The following is a 17,065-nucleotide window of genomic DNA, read 5'->3' as shown; positions in this document are numbered from 1 at the left end:
GACCACTTTGATTGACCTCAACAGTCATCAAAGTAGGCCTGCACTAGGTTAATAAAGTCATTAAATACGTTTTTCAGTCTTCATATTTTAAACTTGAAGTTTACATTAAATACGAAGGTGGATAAATGCATGATTAATGTATCGATTCTGTAATCCGGCCCGCCGAATATTTCATTTTTCCATATCAGGTCCGCCAACCGTAAAAGTTGCCCGCGCCTGCCTTTGGCTAACTTAATTGCTGCGTGTGTCTGACTGTCTCTCTCTGAGTGTCCCTGTTGGAAATGAATATACTCAGATACCCATGTCAACCATGCGCATAATATGCTGTTACGTGACATGTTACTTATTGATACACCATCATCATTGGTTTATTAGAAATGTTTATCAGCTCAATACACCACAACAATGCGATACAATGAAAAGATAGGAAGGTGTCGACAAATTTATTGGAGGGAAACTAGCGCTCAAGTCTTAAATCGTATTAAATTGTAAGACAACGGTTCTAACGATTTGCCCTAACATGATTTTCTGCGACCTGGAAGTTAGAATTTGATGACACGGAGCTACACAGAGGTGGTCAAAGTAGTCAAGAAAGCTACTCAAGTAGAAGTAGCCACGAAAAAATCTACTCAAGTACGAGGAGATGAACTTCTTTCATAAGCAACCTAAAACTAATTGAAGTAGAAGTAGAATTTACTGACTTTAAAAGTACTCAAGTAAGTAAGTAGTTGTGGAAACGATCCTAATTCGGTCACATGGATTCTAAAAAGGTGCAAATTGAGCTATGCGAAAGGTGACGAGCTTGATTCATATTGATGCATACCAGCAGGTATCCAATTTTCGATAGCATAAGCATTCGTCCACATCATAGGATGGAAATGATAGTATTATTATAGAAATGCGACACTTATCCTCTGTTTTCTCGAACAGCACGTTTCAGAAAATAGCATGAAATGGCGCCATCCCCCATATTATAAGGTCCGTAGTTTAGTCGAAGATCAATACGGAGAAGTTGTATAGGATATGGTGTAAACACTTTGTGCGATTAGTAAACGTTAATTAAAATATGGGGCAGTGTTGGGATCAAGTCACTACCTTCGAGTCACGAGTCATTTCGAGTCATTGCACATTTTGACTCGAGTCAAGTCAAGTCAATCGGTTTTCGAAGGTGACTCGAGTCAAGTCAAGTCACTCGATTTTTGGAGGTGACTCGAGTCAAGTCGAGTCAAGTCAAGTCAAATCACGAGTCAAGTCATAATTCAAGTCAAGTTGCCTTTTCGAAATATGAGGCATGATTACGTCATTACATTTTGCTAGCTGTCTGACATACAGATTGAGTGGTCATTGATTTTGGACCGATGAACGAATATAGAGTTGAATATACATCCAAGAAGGCGCTGTATCGCTCGCATATACGTAACCTCAGTTGATAGTTACCAACCAAAATAGGAAATCGAGAAACGAATTGACAAGATGCAATACACTACCCTTTACTCATTTACATATTGATATGATACAATTCGAGCCTGCGCCAATGGTTGAGGAGTAGGTAGGTATATAAACTATATTCGAATTCAAAATAAATAAAACAAAAGGTTTGGTTAAGGTAAGAACAGAGAACAGAAATAGATAATTTTATATTATATTACTTTACTACTAGTTTGCAACAACGTAAGCTGTAAGGTTCGATCACCTCGTTTGTGGTCAATTTATTTGTGAGAGAACAGTGGAGGATCAGTAAAACGCACGATCTCTCACGGGTTACACCAGCGTTCCGCGAAAAATCCGAACACAAGCAAGATACAGTGATTTTTATCGACACTGTTTAATTTATGACTTGAAATTGACTCGTGAATTTTGCTTTGAGTCACGAGTCAATCCACATTTCTGATACGCCGAGTCAAGTCAAGTCAAGTCATTTTAGCAAAGTGACTCGAGTCAAGTCAAGTCATGGGAAAAAGGTGACTCGAGTCTGACTCGAGTCAAGTCATGACTCGAGTCATCCCAACACTGAATTATGGGGGACCGTAAAAATCCCATATTGTGTAGCTTTATTTTCGGACATTAAAGGTATTACTACACTTGCTTTTATACTTCAACATGTATTTTATCGAGACAAAGGAACTGATATTAATCATAACTCAAAGTATATGATACTGGGAATTGAAAATAAAACATAAATACTACTTCTAAAAGCAGAAGACGTTTTTCATGCCTTCAGTCCAGAAAGTTTCAAAGACGGCATGCTAAAACAGCACTAAAACTAACAAAAAAGTCAGAGTCCACTTTTCCAGGTTAGGACGTGCCATGGACAATTGCACATGCTAGAATACGATATGAAAAGTAAATGATAGATTGCGAAACATCAGTTTCAAACGATATGATGTGATATTCCTGTGTGAACGGAATCACGCCAACCCGCTACCTGAATTACATCCATCGATACTTTCGTGAAATCATACTGGCACCTCCGCGTCTACGGTGCGCGAAGCGCGACGAAAATTCTGGGCTTTACTCAACTTTCATGAAAATTAAATGTTGATGCTCCGTGAAAACAGCCCCGAAATTCCTCAGGTTATCTTCCTAATTGGAAGATTGAACTACTTCTACTTGACAAACTTAAAATAGCGAAAAGTAAGTAAGTAGATCACAAAATGTTACGAAGTAGAAGTAGAAGTAGCGAGAATCAGATCTACTTGAGTAAGTACCATAAGTAGAGGATAACTACTTGAGTACTTCGAAAAAGTAGAAGTACTTCCTTTCTGACCACCTCTGAAGCTGCATCGCATCATACCGAGGCCTCTCATTTCACGAGCGAAACAGTGTCTCAGGACTCGTTCCAATAACTCGTTACGCCGTCACCAACGAAATCCATCGACAATTCCTGATGTGCATGCGATGGCGAACAGAAGTGCGTGCATCTTACGACATTATGATCCTACTAATCTAATAATTAATTTTCGAGCGTAAACTTGGCCTGACGAACGTGATGTTGAAAAAAAAAGATTTCAAGGACAAAAACCTAGAAACTCAGGTGCATGATGCTCGAACAAAACAGATCTGAATGGAAAACGCCAGGAGAGTCTGTGTTCTACTACAAAATGAACCAATAAGTCCGTTACCGCAACGTTTAAATGACGAGGGAAACATTTGCTTGTGATATCACAAAAGGGATGTACCTTACATGCTACGTACAGCTGATATGAACATTGTACGAAACTGCACACCCGGTCAACATATTCTGCAGCTTAAACTTGCCTGTGTATTGTGATAGCTAGTCACCGGTCCATTTCAATGCGGATCTGGTACACCTCTGCACACCCCATCTCAGTGGTACACCCTTTAAAAATTTTGGTACACCCGTTTGAAGAGCCCTGCTCTAACCCATCGTAGTACAATCTATTCAGTTAGCAACTACTGGATTATAGTATATCTGTCCTTCGATCAATCTGTCTACAACTTCATGTCAGCCGTACATGGGCAGAAGACACGTATTTTCTGTAGAGCTCAAGAATCCCGGAAATGACCGATCGCTTGTCGAAGCTCTCTTCATTGATTATACCGCTTGATAATCTGGCGCTGGAGCGATGCCAGACGGAAGATTGTTGTGCTGGTTGACAAATATTATTATAGATAACTAAAGTAAGCCAGATGCGACACTCGCGAGCATCACGTGATTTCACGTTCTGATTAGACTTCACGGTACTGCTGTTGTTTTGCTGGGCGTTTGTGCAAGGGGAGTCATAATTCAGCATTAGGATGGTAATATCTGTCCATGGGGTATGGTTAGCGAGTAACTTCTCCGTATGGTTACTAAGCGAGATTGTTGGATACATGCTACACAATCAGTGCTAGGAAAGGGAGCAAGCGAATACAATTTTAAAGTCATTAAATACGGCTGCCCGAAACAAATTTCTAGTATCCAAGATACAAGCTCCTAGGTGTCCTATTGAATGCAATTACTAATGACTTGTCCGTGTAATAATCTATCACAGTGGTTCGCAACGTGGGAGATATCGCCCCCGTCCTGGGGCGATTCTGAGAAACAAGGGGGTGAAAATACCAGAGGGGCAAATGGGGTGTGATGGGGGCGAAAATATTAGAACTTCCAGCGAGATAAATTTAATTAACACGGTGAAAAAATACACGTGAATACGACATATTCTGCACATGACAATGTTGGGATCAAGTCGATATCTTCGAGTCACGAGTCATCTCAAGTCAATGCACATTTTGACTCAAGTCAAGTCGAGTCACTCGTTTTTTGGAAGTGACTCGAGTCTAGTCAAGTTACTAGTCAAGTCACAATTCAAGTCAAATTGAATTTTCGAAGTATGAGTGATCATTCAAAGTCATTACATTTTGCTAGCCGTGTTAAAACAGATTAATTGATCATTTATCTTGACTCGAATAACGAATATAACGTAGGGTTGCCATACGTCCGGAATTTCCCGGACATGTCCGGAATTTGACTGTCCAAACTAGCGTCCGGGAGGAATTTCTAAAATATGCCAAATGTCCGGAATTTTGACGTAGGCTCATAATTTTTTTCGAAAATCAGCATAAAAACTATATTGTTTGGGAATATTTATGCTGATGTATGATATTTTTCTTCGCGCGGCGCGCGATTTAACATCACATTTTTTGATTTTAATGTGGAGACTAACACCCTTGCATAAATTCCCATAAAATATAAACAAAAACGACCTTCATTTACTGGAATAAGCCAAATTGTAATCGCAATTATAGGACAACCGGTATATTTCTAGAAATCGTTAAGGCCGTTTAAATGCTTTATTCAAAGATAGTGGTTTCAAACGGGGGGGAGGTCGTCGTCTGCCTTTATTCTGGGGTTTGCGAATATGTTGAACGTAATCAGCTTCGCAAATAGCCCGTGAGTAAGTCTGGGCAAAGGTGCTGACTTCTTTTAGTAATCAGCTCGTAAAATTTTGATCTGGGCCACGGAACAGTTTCAAATTGGAGATGGAGTCGCGACCATAAAAGGTTGGAAACCACTGGATGTGGGGTGTTTATAAAGCTCCGTGGTGCGCGCCGGCATAAGGCTTATTAATAAGCTTATCGGTAGGACATATGTACATAACTTAACGATGTGCAATATACGCTTCCAGTATTTTCGAACTCATCATCCTCCACCATCACTACCGCTAACTCTGATCATGTGGGCGGAGAGTAGCATCTATATCAGTGGTCGGGAACCTATTTTGTCCGAAGAACCATATTGGCCTTATTTTTTCCATCTCAACTCTCAAAGAGCCATACATGCCAATCCACTGTTACGTCACAATTCGAAATTCGTGATGTCATGATAGCACTAATTCGAACTCACCACATCGGATTCCTCGTTTGCGCCACATTTTCTCTGTAAAAACTGGTATTTAATGTTCGGAAATAACGCAAGAAACGAGAGGTAAGACGCAGACGGGCCAAGCCTCACCAATGATAACGCAATTCATCGTAAGTAGCTTAGCATTTATTATAAATGGTATTAATCGAATGTGACTGTCACACTGATTCCGAAAATCCAAATACTTCTCAATACTCAAAGTATTCGGCGGTAACATGACGTTGCACTACACGCATACACATTTTATCGCCGACACTGCACAGAACGTGAAGGAGAACGTGGAACCTGGATAGCTATGGCGCTGTTTGTAATTCGAGTTTGTAATTGTGAATGTCACATCCACAGCAGTTCAGTTCGCGCCGTAGATCAGGAAGACAATGTGTATTTGAAAACTGCGTTTTGAAATGGGCGTCGCCATGTCTGCTATGCGCTTTGATTCAACGTATCGCGCAATTCAAGATTTCGATTCGGATACATCGCCAGGAGGTTTGAGTAACCAGTCATTTCGATGGCGTGGCTTAGAATCTCATCGCTGCCAGCATACAGAGTCTGTATTCCCTGCTGCACTACGAAACGATGACGACACACGATAAACCTTTATTACAGAAAAGGCATCCTAACAGCACGAGTAGTCGTTATATAAGGCAAATAAATAAACGACGCAATCAGAGAACTAATTATTAGTCTGCCAATTAACAGGGCCGAGGTTCGGCTTCAGTATAATACAAATTATACAAACTGGAGCATAGAATTCGCGAGTGATATTCGCCGCCGGCGTGACAGTAACCTAAATTTGATGATTTTGAAGAGATAGGGTCCGAGCCCCCAAACCTGAAGACGGCATTGTCTTCACGTCTCAAAGACATGTTTATACTGCCACGAGAATAATTATTTTGGCCGTGATGAAAATTTACCAACAAGTCGCTGCAATATTGATCAATTCAGTACAAAGTAAATATTTGGCAAAGAGCCATATCTTTTACCCAAAAGAGGTATATATGGCTCGCGAGCCATAGCTTCCCGACCACTGATCTATATAGTAATATATGGAACGACCAACAATATAGATAAAATTCATTCAAATAATTTAACGACCAGATGCATGTAGTAATATATGGAACGACCAACAATATAGACAAAATTCATTCAAATAATTTAACGACCAGATGCATGTATAAACCAGATTCGTATAGCAAACTTTGGTGGTGTGACGTCATAACTCATTTTGAAATCCACTAGTGGGCGCTAAAGAGTGTCCGTAATTTGTGTCACAGAAATATGGTAACCCTAATATAACGTTAAATATGCATGCAAAAATGCGTTGTATCGCGCACGCACACATTGTAAGCCTACTGCTAATAAAATACGTGAGTATAACTGTATACTGTATAGCTACATGCTACATTCTGTTATTATCGGCCGATCGTATACGAAGCCTCGAGAGGTTGAAACAAATTGGTATGATACAATACAGTAATACACTAAACATCTACACATCCGTGAAAATACAAATGCATAAACTATATTCGTTCCATTAAAATCATACAGGGGGGCTCGTAAAAGTGAGCGCTGTGCAATGTAAGCCCATAACCGTCTAATAAACTATATATACTTGCTATTAGATTAATATCTACTACTATTACAACAATTACCGTCAGTTGTGACTGTGATCATTTCCTTTGAGATAAATTTATTTGTGATGTAACAACGGAGAATCAGTAAAACGTACGATCATGAGTGACTAGTTTCTCTCAAAACTGACATCGCGCACAATCCGGACATACACAAGATACAGTGATTCAATCGACACCATTTACGTGATGACTTGAAATTGACTCGTAAATTTTGCTCCGAGTCACGAGCCAATCCACATTTCTGATGCACCGAGTCATGAAGTCAAATCAACGAAAAGGTTAACTCGAGTATGACTCCGGTCAAGTCATGAGTCGAGTCATCCCAACACTGGCATATGACGCGAAAAAAGGCAAACTCAATGAAAAGTAGACGCGGATACCGGTCGCCCGAGCACCTAACAACTCGGAAAATGGCCACCTTTCAATAAATGCACCTGCGATCAGACTTAGGTGAATAAATTTCCCGGTTATGTGCCCTCTTTGTAGGATCGGTCAATATGGGGGGCGAACATTTGTGCCGAGGTTGATAGGGGGGAGATTAGTCGAAAAGGGTTGGGAACCACATCTGTAAGCCAACTTGTGTGTCTGATAAGAAGACTGCTCCAGGTCGTTTCGGTACCCACCTATCTTTTCATTATATTGAAATCTTGCTGTGTATAGATTCGATAAAAAATTAAATAATTATGATGATGATGATATCTATCCCAGCCATAACATATACTATCTGATTAATCTGTAATTCCCTCAGGCATTCTTGACATGCATAGCTGCATACTCATTGAACATCAAGACACTTACCATTTCGGAGTTTAGATATTATAGATTCGGCAACGGTTGTAGGAGCAATTCCTTGAAACACATCAAAATTATTTCTGTAGTAAGAATTATCGAGAGCAATGGGCTACTTAAAAATATACTGAAATTTAATATTATATTGATATTGAAAGAAACGCGACTATATGTTTGGCTGTCATACGTCAAGGGAAGTCATCAGCAAATAGTAGAGAAGAGCTTCATGGGGGTACAAAACTTCAATATACAATTGAATAGTATATTCATATTGAAATAAACCCGACCGGGCGACCATATTACGGCTGACATTCGTCAGGGGTATAATTGTAAGATCTATTGGAGTACTGAAAAGAACCATGCATATCAACATGACGAGTGAGTGACGACGTATATTTGGCTACTATTGTCAGCCGTAAATGTTCGGGTTTATTTCAATATCAATGTGTTATTCAATTGTATATCGAAGTTCTGTACCTCCACTGTCTCTTCGTATACTAAAATATTCCTATCGCAGAGTTGACAGAAGGTGACAGCAAAGAGTTGTGCAAGTTATATGTACGAAAGGGCGCATCATCGTCATTCAGTTTCATAAGCTTATTGCAAGAGGGTGTATTAGGTTGCAGCAAACCGATATTATGTGTCCAGACGATCAGAATAGCTATTTTCTTCTAGTCGTCAACAGTGTTTTAACGGAAAAGTAGGCTACAATATTCGTCTGCTAAATATGTTTAGTTGAGTGATTTTGAGAGCGTGGATATTTTGTCCCAATGGAACAGGCAATTCGACGACGGGAAATGATTGAGTACGAAGCTCATGTGATTCGTCGGAATGCAATTTAATTGCGCCCATGTACTGAGCAGTCAATAGCAGTTATTTACATCCTCTTGGGACGACAGTCGGCGCAACCTAGTTGAAACCGCATCAATTCGAGTAACTTGCGCATCACTAACTACTGCGTTACTCAGTAGGATTCATTTCTGGAATGTGTCGAAGATAAGATTTGTGAATACTCGCAGAGTATGCGGGATGGTCGCATTGTCTCTGACTGATGCTTGCTATGGTATCGTTAGTGTGAAGCGAGTCGTTAATTCGTGATTGTAGCTCGTTTGAGAGAGACGTGTCGTATTCCGCATCGTATGTCTTTACATGACATTGTGATGTTATGATGGACGAATGCCGTTATACATATGATGCGAATTCCGCAACCTATGGACCTGTGTATATGTTTTACGCGTCTTCAGATTTAGCATACATGCGTCACGATTAGCCTGTATAGATAGATACGTCTGTTTTGATAGTTTTACACTACATTTTATAATCGCAGTGGAACCATCAAGCAAATCACTGTATCGAAAAGATTTCTCCAGCGAAATATGTACACCGCCTACGTTAGGGTGTACATTTTAGTGACTACGTTTGTTTTAATGAACGTGCTTCTTTTCGTCGTCTTACCACCGAAGAACTGGAAACTGGGACGATTCTTCCAGTCGCGATCTTACGAAGTGGACATATCGATCATAAACAACATCAGCCTCGTGACGTACGACTTGAACTTGAAAAGCGTAGCGGGCCTCACGAGCTGCCAAGAAGACAGCGAATTATTACAAGGGAATGTAACTGTGAACATTACAACTGCAGAGGAAAACTACTGGTCTTTATCGGACCTAGCGTTCCCCGAAGGGGAATTCCACAATACCACATATTTAGGAGATAGGAACGATACATTGCTGAATGGAACCCTGTGGAACAGCACTTATTTTTTCCAACCGAGCGTTTGCGAACCCTTGCAAAATGTGGCCATCATCATACCTTTTAGAGACCGAGAATCTCACCTACGAACGCTTCTAGGACACCTGGTCCCTATTCTTCAAAAGCAACAACTAGGGTAAGTCCCGTTGATGAATGCGTGAAATTGATTTACATAGGGGATTAAATATTAGGCCGCTTTTGTATATTTTGCATCATCATATCTCTTCTGGATCAAAATGATCATCGCGCTACTTCGCTACACAAAACGCTCTCCGATTGGATTTCGCGGTTACCTCTGCCAGGCTTGAGCAGCGAGATAATTAATGTCAAGTAGAATGATGAGAGCGAAATGCCGATGATACGATTATCATCAATCATGCGTTCATAATCCAGAAATCACCATGCAAGACGCTACCAAAATTCGAACTCTGGAGATACTGTCATTGTCATCATTACTCTCGCGATTACTCGTATAGCCGTGAGCTAAATTAGTGATGCCGATTCAGGCATTCGCGCGGCCATTCGTGTAAACCTGAAACGATGTGAACAGTAACCGACGAAACAGTAAACGGGACGATATTCAATTTGCAATCCCACGTTGGTGCAAAAGCGCATTAACCAGCGAAACTCAAACTCAGGATCAGGCAAGTCGTGTGTTACATGTGTTACATGTATCAAATGTGTATTAGATGATTTGTTCTGCGGTGTCCCTAATGCAACGCAACCTGCATGGAATATGCTAATTCGGCATGACTATTCGTACTCGGTATGGAAACGCGCTTACATCTTCATTTCTCAGAACTGCTGTGTAGGAAGGAAAAGCCAATGTGTACTGCGTTACGCCGTGTCGAATGGCTATGTGGAAATTAAACTGCATATAGTGTAGCAACCACTGAGATGCATTGAAGAAAGCGTGTCTTGAACCATTTCCCGTCACGTGAACTTCTGCTTGAACTGTTTTGCAAACCGATTCTGATATAAGGAATCATATTCCTTTGCTGTATGCCGTATGCGGTATGTTGATAGATACCATAAACTCGGTCTCTAGTTTATAGGGAGGCGGTAGATATATACTCCAGTTCCCATTGTATCGCTCTATATGAAGCTACTTGACGCACCGCCAACTCGTGACACCAAGATGGTATATTGAATAGACGCTTTCCACTCGTGTACTACTAGGTTTCAATATCTGGATTTTGAAGTGCTAATCGATAGTCGATTGGTCGTTGGAGGTGTGAGTTTATCCTTCAGTCGAAAGACACCTATCGCCGTACTTTCAAAGCCTGTGACATAGTCCTACATTTGATTATGCCGTTGTGAAATACTTACCCACTCTTTAGAGTCGGTGGATGTATCTGCGGTCCGGTTAGTAATCGTTATCATTATCACCTCATTCTGAATTTTCGCGGTCTGCGTGGTTTGCGCGTGTAAATTAGCCTGTGCGTGGCATTTTCGAGGTGAATCCGACGTGATCACCTTTTAAGATAGCATGTAATTGTAATTTTCGTTCGTGTCTTAGCTGTGCTTCATATTTCTCTGCACACCAATGTTGTCACGCAAATGTAGTACTGGCGACTACGATAGTACTAGGGCCCTCGGTAGCACTGGGTAATCTAGGTTCATAATCTTTTACGCCGTTATATGCTTCGCTTTCGGTAAAAATAACAAGTGGTTTCGGTAGAAACCTTTCATGAAATGTAATGGTCGTCACACAATTTAATACATGAACCTTTTACCAGTGACACTATACTCGTCTCTATGCAACGGCCCTTCACAATCTTAGCAACGATGTATCTGACTAAGCATACGACATTGCATTAAAGGGCTACTCAATATTTTTGCCAACGATTTGTCTGAGAATCTGACTAAGCATACTACACTACATTAAAGCGCTACCAAACGGTTTAGTTACAAAAGTATTAGAATTTGCTCAGGTCCGTTATAACTGTCATGAAATAATTTACAATGATGCAAATGCAAACAAACACCTACCTAAGTGTTGGAGGTTTATCTATAGGCTTCTCACCATCTCATCCGTGTAAGCGGTGTCTTATCAAATCTTAAAAGTGGGCCGTGCTACAAGTCGGTAGCTACTGAATAAAAAAGAAGGAAGTGGGCCTGGTGTAAATGACCATAGTCGTCGACAAAGAAACACAGATAGTGAAACACAGACTTGGCATTTTTTTATTTCATGTTATTCTCTTTAAATCTTGGTTCTAAATTTGCGAAAGCGAGTCTGAGGTAGTGGCGAAGGTGTTCAACTGGTCACACAGATACGAAATCTATTCTTTATTATGTCGTTTTAGTAGCGCTGACTCGCAGGTGTGATAGATCCAAACACTCTTCGCTGCTTTTACATATCAACGATAACGGATTAGGTCTCGCCAAAAATTTTAGTCAATACTGCGACAGATTAAGGTACAGATTCTGCACCAAAAATCTCGCATTCGGACCTCGGTTGAGCAACCCTGCTGGGGTTTATTACCGTTGGGTCGATTCGATGCTAGATTTATACCCCGTAATCATGACCCTTGTCGCTTGGGCCAAGCATAGAAAATCTAATCGCAACGTCATGAAACGTGGAAGTGGAAATGATATACTGCATCACGCGACTTTCTGTTTGCCACAGAAGATTTCCGACACGCCAGAATTGATCTGTTTGGAGACTAACCCTTTCGGAGTAATCCATCTCTTTTTACTCTGTCCAATCCATCCCGGTCTTGCTGCATTATACTGGAGGGAGGGTATGACCTACTGATACAAATCGTCACCCGGTTACGGCCTTTGCAGCCGTCGATAAATAGAAATTTCTTCCTGCAATTGATCCGAAAATTGAATTTTGTAACCAACTAATATGCCCGCATATGGAGAAGGAGTATAACCTGCTTTACAGATTTTTCCGTTCGAGTCATTGACCGAATGTGTCATCGGTTTATGGCATTGACCACTGAACGCAAGTGTCAGAGTCAGAAAACTTGCAAGGATTTAGCTTTTCCAAATTAAATTAGCATTAGGATTGCTGAATTCGCAAAAACTTGGAAATCGATTTAAATTCCGAATCAGAATGATATACAACAAAAATTAAGTTTAGTTCATATCAAATCAGCAATTTTGTAAGGACTAGGGCGATTTGTTTTTGTCACGTCAAAAAAGTCTTAAAATTTTGTCAACCTTGTGGCGTTAGGTTAAGAAATTGTCAAAATTGTTAACAAAGTGAGAAATTATCTGGAACCTGCATTTTGTTGGTATCGTGGATGTTTACACTGTCGGGGAACTTATCATTTGACATTTGACATCTAGTAGCCAATTTTATAGGCCTACCGTTGTAGAAAGCCCGTTGTCTGCGCGTCGTGAATCATAAAACGGTCAAATAAAATTATAGAATGACATGGTGTTATGCTCAACGTACGCAAAAACCTAACTGACACACGACTGCGAGGCCTTGGTTCTTATATCAAGAAGGAAGCGATGAAAAATTGTGATGTAGACAACATTGTCAGAATGAAGCAACTCGGTGTATCACCAACAGTATACGCACAACTTCATTGTTGTCGGCCAAACACTGCTTCTGTTGAACGTTATTTCTCCATTCCTGGCAAGCTACTTAGTAGCTTGTAGTAGAAGTAGTCAGACACTTTCTACCCGTGAATGTACGAAAGTATCTTTCGTTGTACTACAACAAATTTTAATTGTTTCTACCATAATGCGTGATGTAACTAATAGAATTAGTCATAGGTCCAGATTTTGTTAAAATGAAGTTTTTTTCACGTAAAAATATGTTATTTTTCTAGTAAATAAAGTTTTTTCAGGCTAAGCAACTTCGTAAGGACAGACAGTTCCAACCAAAAATGAACATAAGTAATACTAGGTTTACCATACGTCCTCTTAAGAGGATTTGGCCTTTTTTTGACTTTATTGCAAGTGTCCTCGGAGTACGCCCTAAAATGTCCTCTTTTTTCAGAATTTTGGTTGAATATAGGGCAAAATTCGACTGAGATACAGTAAATCAGCACTGAAGTAACTCTCCGGCGGCTATTTCGGGTGCTGAGCCGGAAAGTTGACCTTCTTTTTGTTTTAGTCAACCAACTGATAAAGTGGAAGAAAAACGGTAATTTTTAGTCAACCGACCACGCAGTACAAAAAATTTACGATTTTCTCAGGATTTTCCTGCGGTATTACAAGTCTGAAAATTTTTAAAAAGTGTCCTCTTTTCAGATTTCCAAAATATCGTAACCCTAAGTAGTATAATTCTAACAGTATGTGCGAAAACACCTAATTTACATACATGAGGGCAGAATTTTGTCAAAATAAAGTTTTTTCAAGGTCAAAAAATGTCAAACGTTTGATCTTCCGGTTTTAAGCCACAAACGCCCTAGTAATGACGCTCTAGTCGTAATAACGCTCTAGTCGCAATTTTCCGTTGACTCTACGTGACTAGAGTCGTTTTTCTTATAAATGGAAAATGGCTCGGGTCGACTTGAGTCAATTTACGTATTGAATCGACTTGTACTCGATTCCTTGCGCATGATTCGACCAATTGATATGACTCGAGTCATTCTATACTACTTGATTCGATTCTCGTGTATCTCATGTACGTGCAGATTAGGCGCATAAAACCTATTTGTCTGTTTGAATAAACATGTTTAGAGTGAGAAAAAGTATATGCGAGGCCTACGATATCACCCGAGAGTCTCACAGAAATGAGTTGAAACCGTCTTGATATCAATAACGGTCAGTGGACTCTATGACTTGAGTCGACTCGAGTCTCAGCACTATGACTCGACCGTTGCCTTGGACTCTGGCTTGATTTGATGGTGAGGTAAAAATGACTCGACTTGACTCAAGTCTAAACTATTTATGTAAAATTGACTTGCGACTTGGAACGTTGTGACTTGGTTTGAGTTGATTCTTTTAAGCATAAGAATGGCAAGTTTCTGTACATTAAATAAACTTGGCTCGTTTGTCACTATACAGTTCTCGTGTAGCATTTCAAAGAAAAGCATCAGGATTAAAATTAGAGCATAGCACATCACGCGATGTATTACATTATATCGATATCCATACATTAGAAATAAGCACATTCTCTGTGAAAGATCACTTCTCTCATACTCAGGTGTTTTCAAAGGCAGTAAAACATGGTATTGATTTGTAAGGAGATGAGTAAATACATCTAAATGTGATCCTGATGAATGGTTTAGGTTTACATAAAGGAAGATACAATGTAAACGTAAATCGTGTACTTCGTAGATCGTGTAAATCCGATAAATGCACTATGCACCTATTATCCACCCGCGGATTTACAGAGTACGTCAGGCAACATTTCCAACCCTAAATACCTCGTATGAAACTGCGGTAGGAATCCCGCCTTATGTGAATCTGCCTAATGCACAGAACGCTCTCTATTGTCATGTGACAATGCATGTGAATTCGTGCCCTAATACTAGGTTTCGAAGTCATTGTAACTCGCGACCGAGACAATAACTCTGAAAGTCACAATGAGACCATAATTATGCAGGGTTTTCCACGTGTCCGGTTACTAAGACTGGGTTTCAAATGCGGCACAACAGTCTGATTTCTACATGACTCCTCTCTAAATATACTAAACATGCATATACTAAACATAGTGCAAGTCGCGTTTATCGGTATGTAGTGCCAATTTATATCCGCAATATGGTGGGTAGGATAGGCAGTACAGAATCCTAGATTTCGAGAAACCGACACTATTCCCACCCGGCCAGTCGTTATATCGTCGTATCGGTAAGAAAGATACGGCAAGTTGAAATATGTGCATATTATGCGACCACAAAGAATAGAATGCCAGTTCTACATCACATCAAAGATAATTTGGTATTTTTCGACGATCCCTATTACGGTGCACTTTGCGGTCATACTGTTGGTTGAACACGATTTCGCTGATATGCCATTTTCACTAACGGGCGTGGCGTTGTGCAACATGTTTCCGTGTGTTGCGACACGACCGATCGCGGTTTCATAGCTTCCACAGTGAACATAATTATCAGTGCTTCAGTGGCAAGGTCCGAATAATTTCAGTACTCGTGAAAATCAACTCTCACGACTAGACGCGAATCATTAGATTCAGATCCGAGTAACTAAGCATAGTGCCCAACCCTAATTGTAAGTTGTGCACTGTTTGAATCATTTGAAGAGCTTCTTGGAGATACAGAACTTTGATTGATTGATGTTTGAAATCAGTAATCAAATAATTAATACGCTAATTACTGAGTAATTAAAGAATTATTTGATAACGCCTTTTGTGGCATCACAAATCAAAACGTTGCTTCCGTAAAATGCCACAAAATCCTTGTCAAATCCGTTGCGGTGTGTTTTCATGCATTCGTTGCTTACTGGGAATGCCGTCTCAACGATATGCAAAATGGCAACCATACGGGACACGGGAGACAGATATTACAGTAGACGTGAATGTAACGATTGTGGTCGGATTCACTATCGTTTTTCGTGTCGAAAGGTAGCTGTCAATTGCCGGATTCCGTAGCGCCAGGCCTGGAAAATTCACAGACATTTGTTCAACAATATTGATTCTCTATCTCAGCCGTATTTCTTCTCCGCGGCGGAAATGCGCAACGCCGCTTGAGCGCTTGTGTTACGCGCATCGATCAGGGAAGTTATTCCCAAACTGTGTGCCGCCACAGATTCTCAGATGATCCGCGAGACTTTCTGGAATTTTCGAGTAGAATCGCTTAATATTGAAGATAAGGCATGCAGACAAGCATGTCCGACTTTCGCGGTCTAACTTCTTCAATAGTTGAGAAATAGGCACACATGGGAGTATGGGACGATGTCCATGAAAGCAATCATGGCGTTGCTGATGAGTAGGGGCATGAGCAGTCAGAGCACACTGTCTTGACTTCACATCACACTTCAAGAATATTTCTCAGGGTTTTCTGTCCTCAATTATAAGTGGGTAGTTCATTTGGAAGTCGGTTTCTTTATGTATTAAGTGAAATTAAAATCTATAATCGCGAGACACTGTTAATAAACGACGAATGCGGGCACGTTTTTCAACAATTAAACCTCGTTTCAGCCGAATATATATTCGTAGGCATAGTCATCGCATTATCACGTGAATAGATTTTTGAAGCAAATTTCTCGTAAGTGTGCTGCGATCGTTTTATAAGTTTTCCAGGGTGCCACAACTCAAAATGTTTGGGAACCACTGGACCACGTTCTTTTTACACCGTGAGCCCCCTTTTACAATTTTATCCTAAAAAAATACAAAACATCAATAGCCTCGTATTTTTTCAGCCCTTGGAAAAATTTAAGAGACGTTATTGTAAATAAACAACAGTGTGTTGTGTATAGCAGGGGTCACCAACGCGGTGCCCGCGGGCTACCGGTAGCCCGCCAGAACCAAATATTCAAATGCGAGATTTGGCAGTCGAAGCGGAGAAGGGTTTTATATGAGCAGCAGTTAAACATGGGCAAGTCCACCCTAAGCAACATACGAACGCGGCTTTCGATCGGGGCGTTGCTCGTCTTCGCCCAC

General features: G+C 40.4%; 2 protein-coding genes across 3 annotated transcripts in view; both read left to right on the top strand.

Annotated features, from left to right (window-relative positions):
- LOC145439535 (uncharacterized) overlaps nt 1–17,065 on the top strand; it is a 355,509-nt gene that overhangs the window by 115,060 nt on the left and 223,384 nt on the right. The gene's annotated exons all lie outside the window — the stretch shown is intronic.
- Nucleotides 8,382–17,065, top strand: part of LOC145439539 (beta-1,4-galactosyltransferase 2-like) — a 34,188-nt gene continuing 25,504 nt past the window's right edge. Inside the window, exon 1 of one of the 2 annotated variants that reach the window (XM_080317037.1) lies at nt 8,382–9,676. In XM_080317037.1, coding sequence (XP_080173163.1) covers nt 9,165–9,676 — 512 coding nt within the window. In that variant the 5' untranslated portion in view covers nt 8,382–9,164. The remainder of the gene's footprint in view (nt 9,677–17,065) is intronic. The other variant, XM_080317036.1, reaches the window with a different exon arrangement.

This window comes from Botryllus schlosseri, chromosome 5 (assembly GCF_051294905.1).
Source record: "Botryllus schlosseri isolate E-star chromosome 5, Bs_hap1, whole genome shotgun sequence".
Lineage (NCBI taxonomy): Eukaryota > Metazoa > Chordata > Ascidiacea > Stolidobranchia > Styelidae > Botryllus > Botryllus schlosseri.
This window is presented reverse-complemented; position numbering and strand designations above follow the sequence as displayed.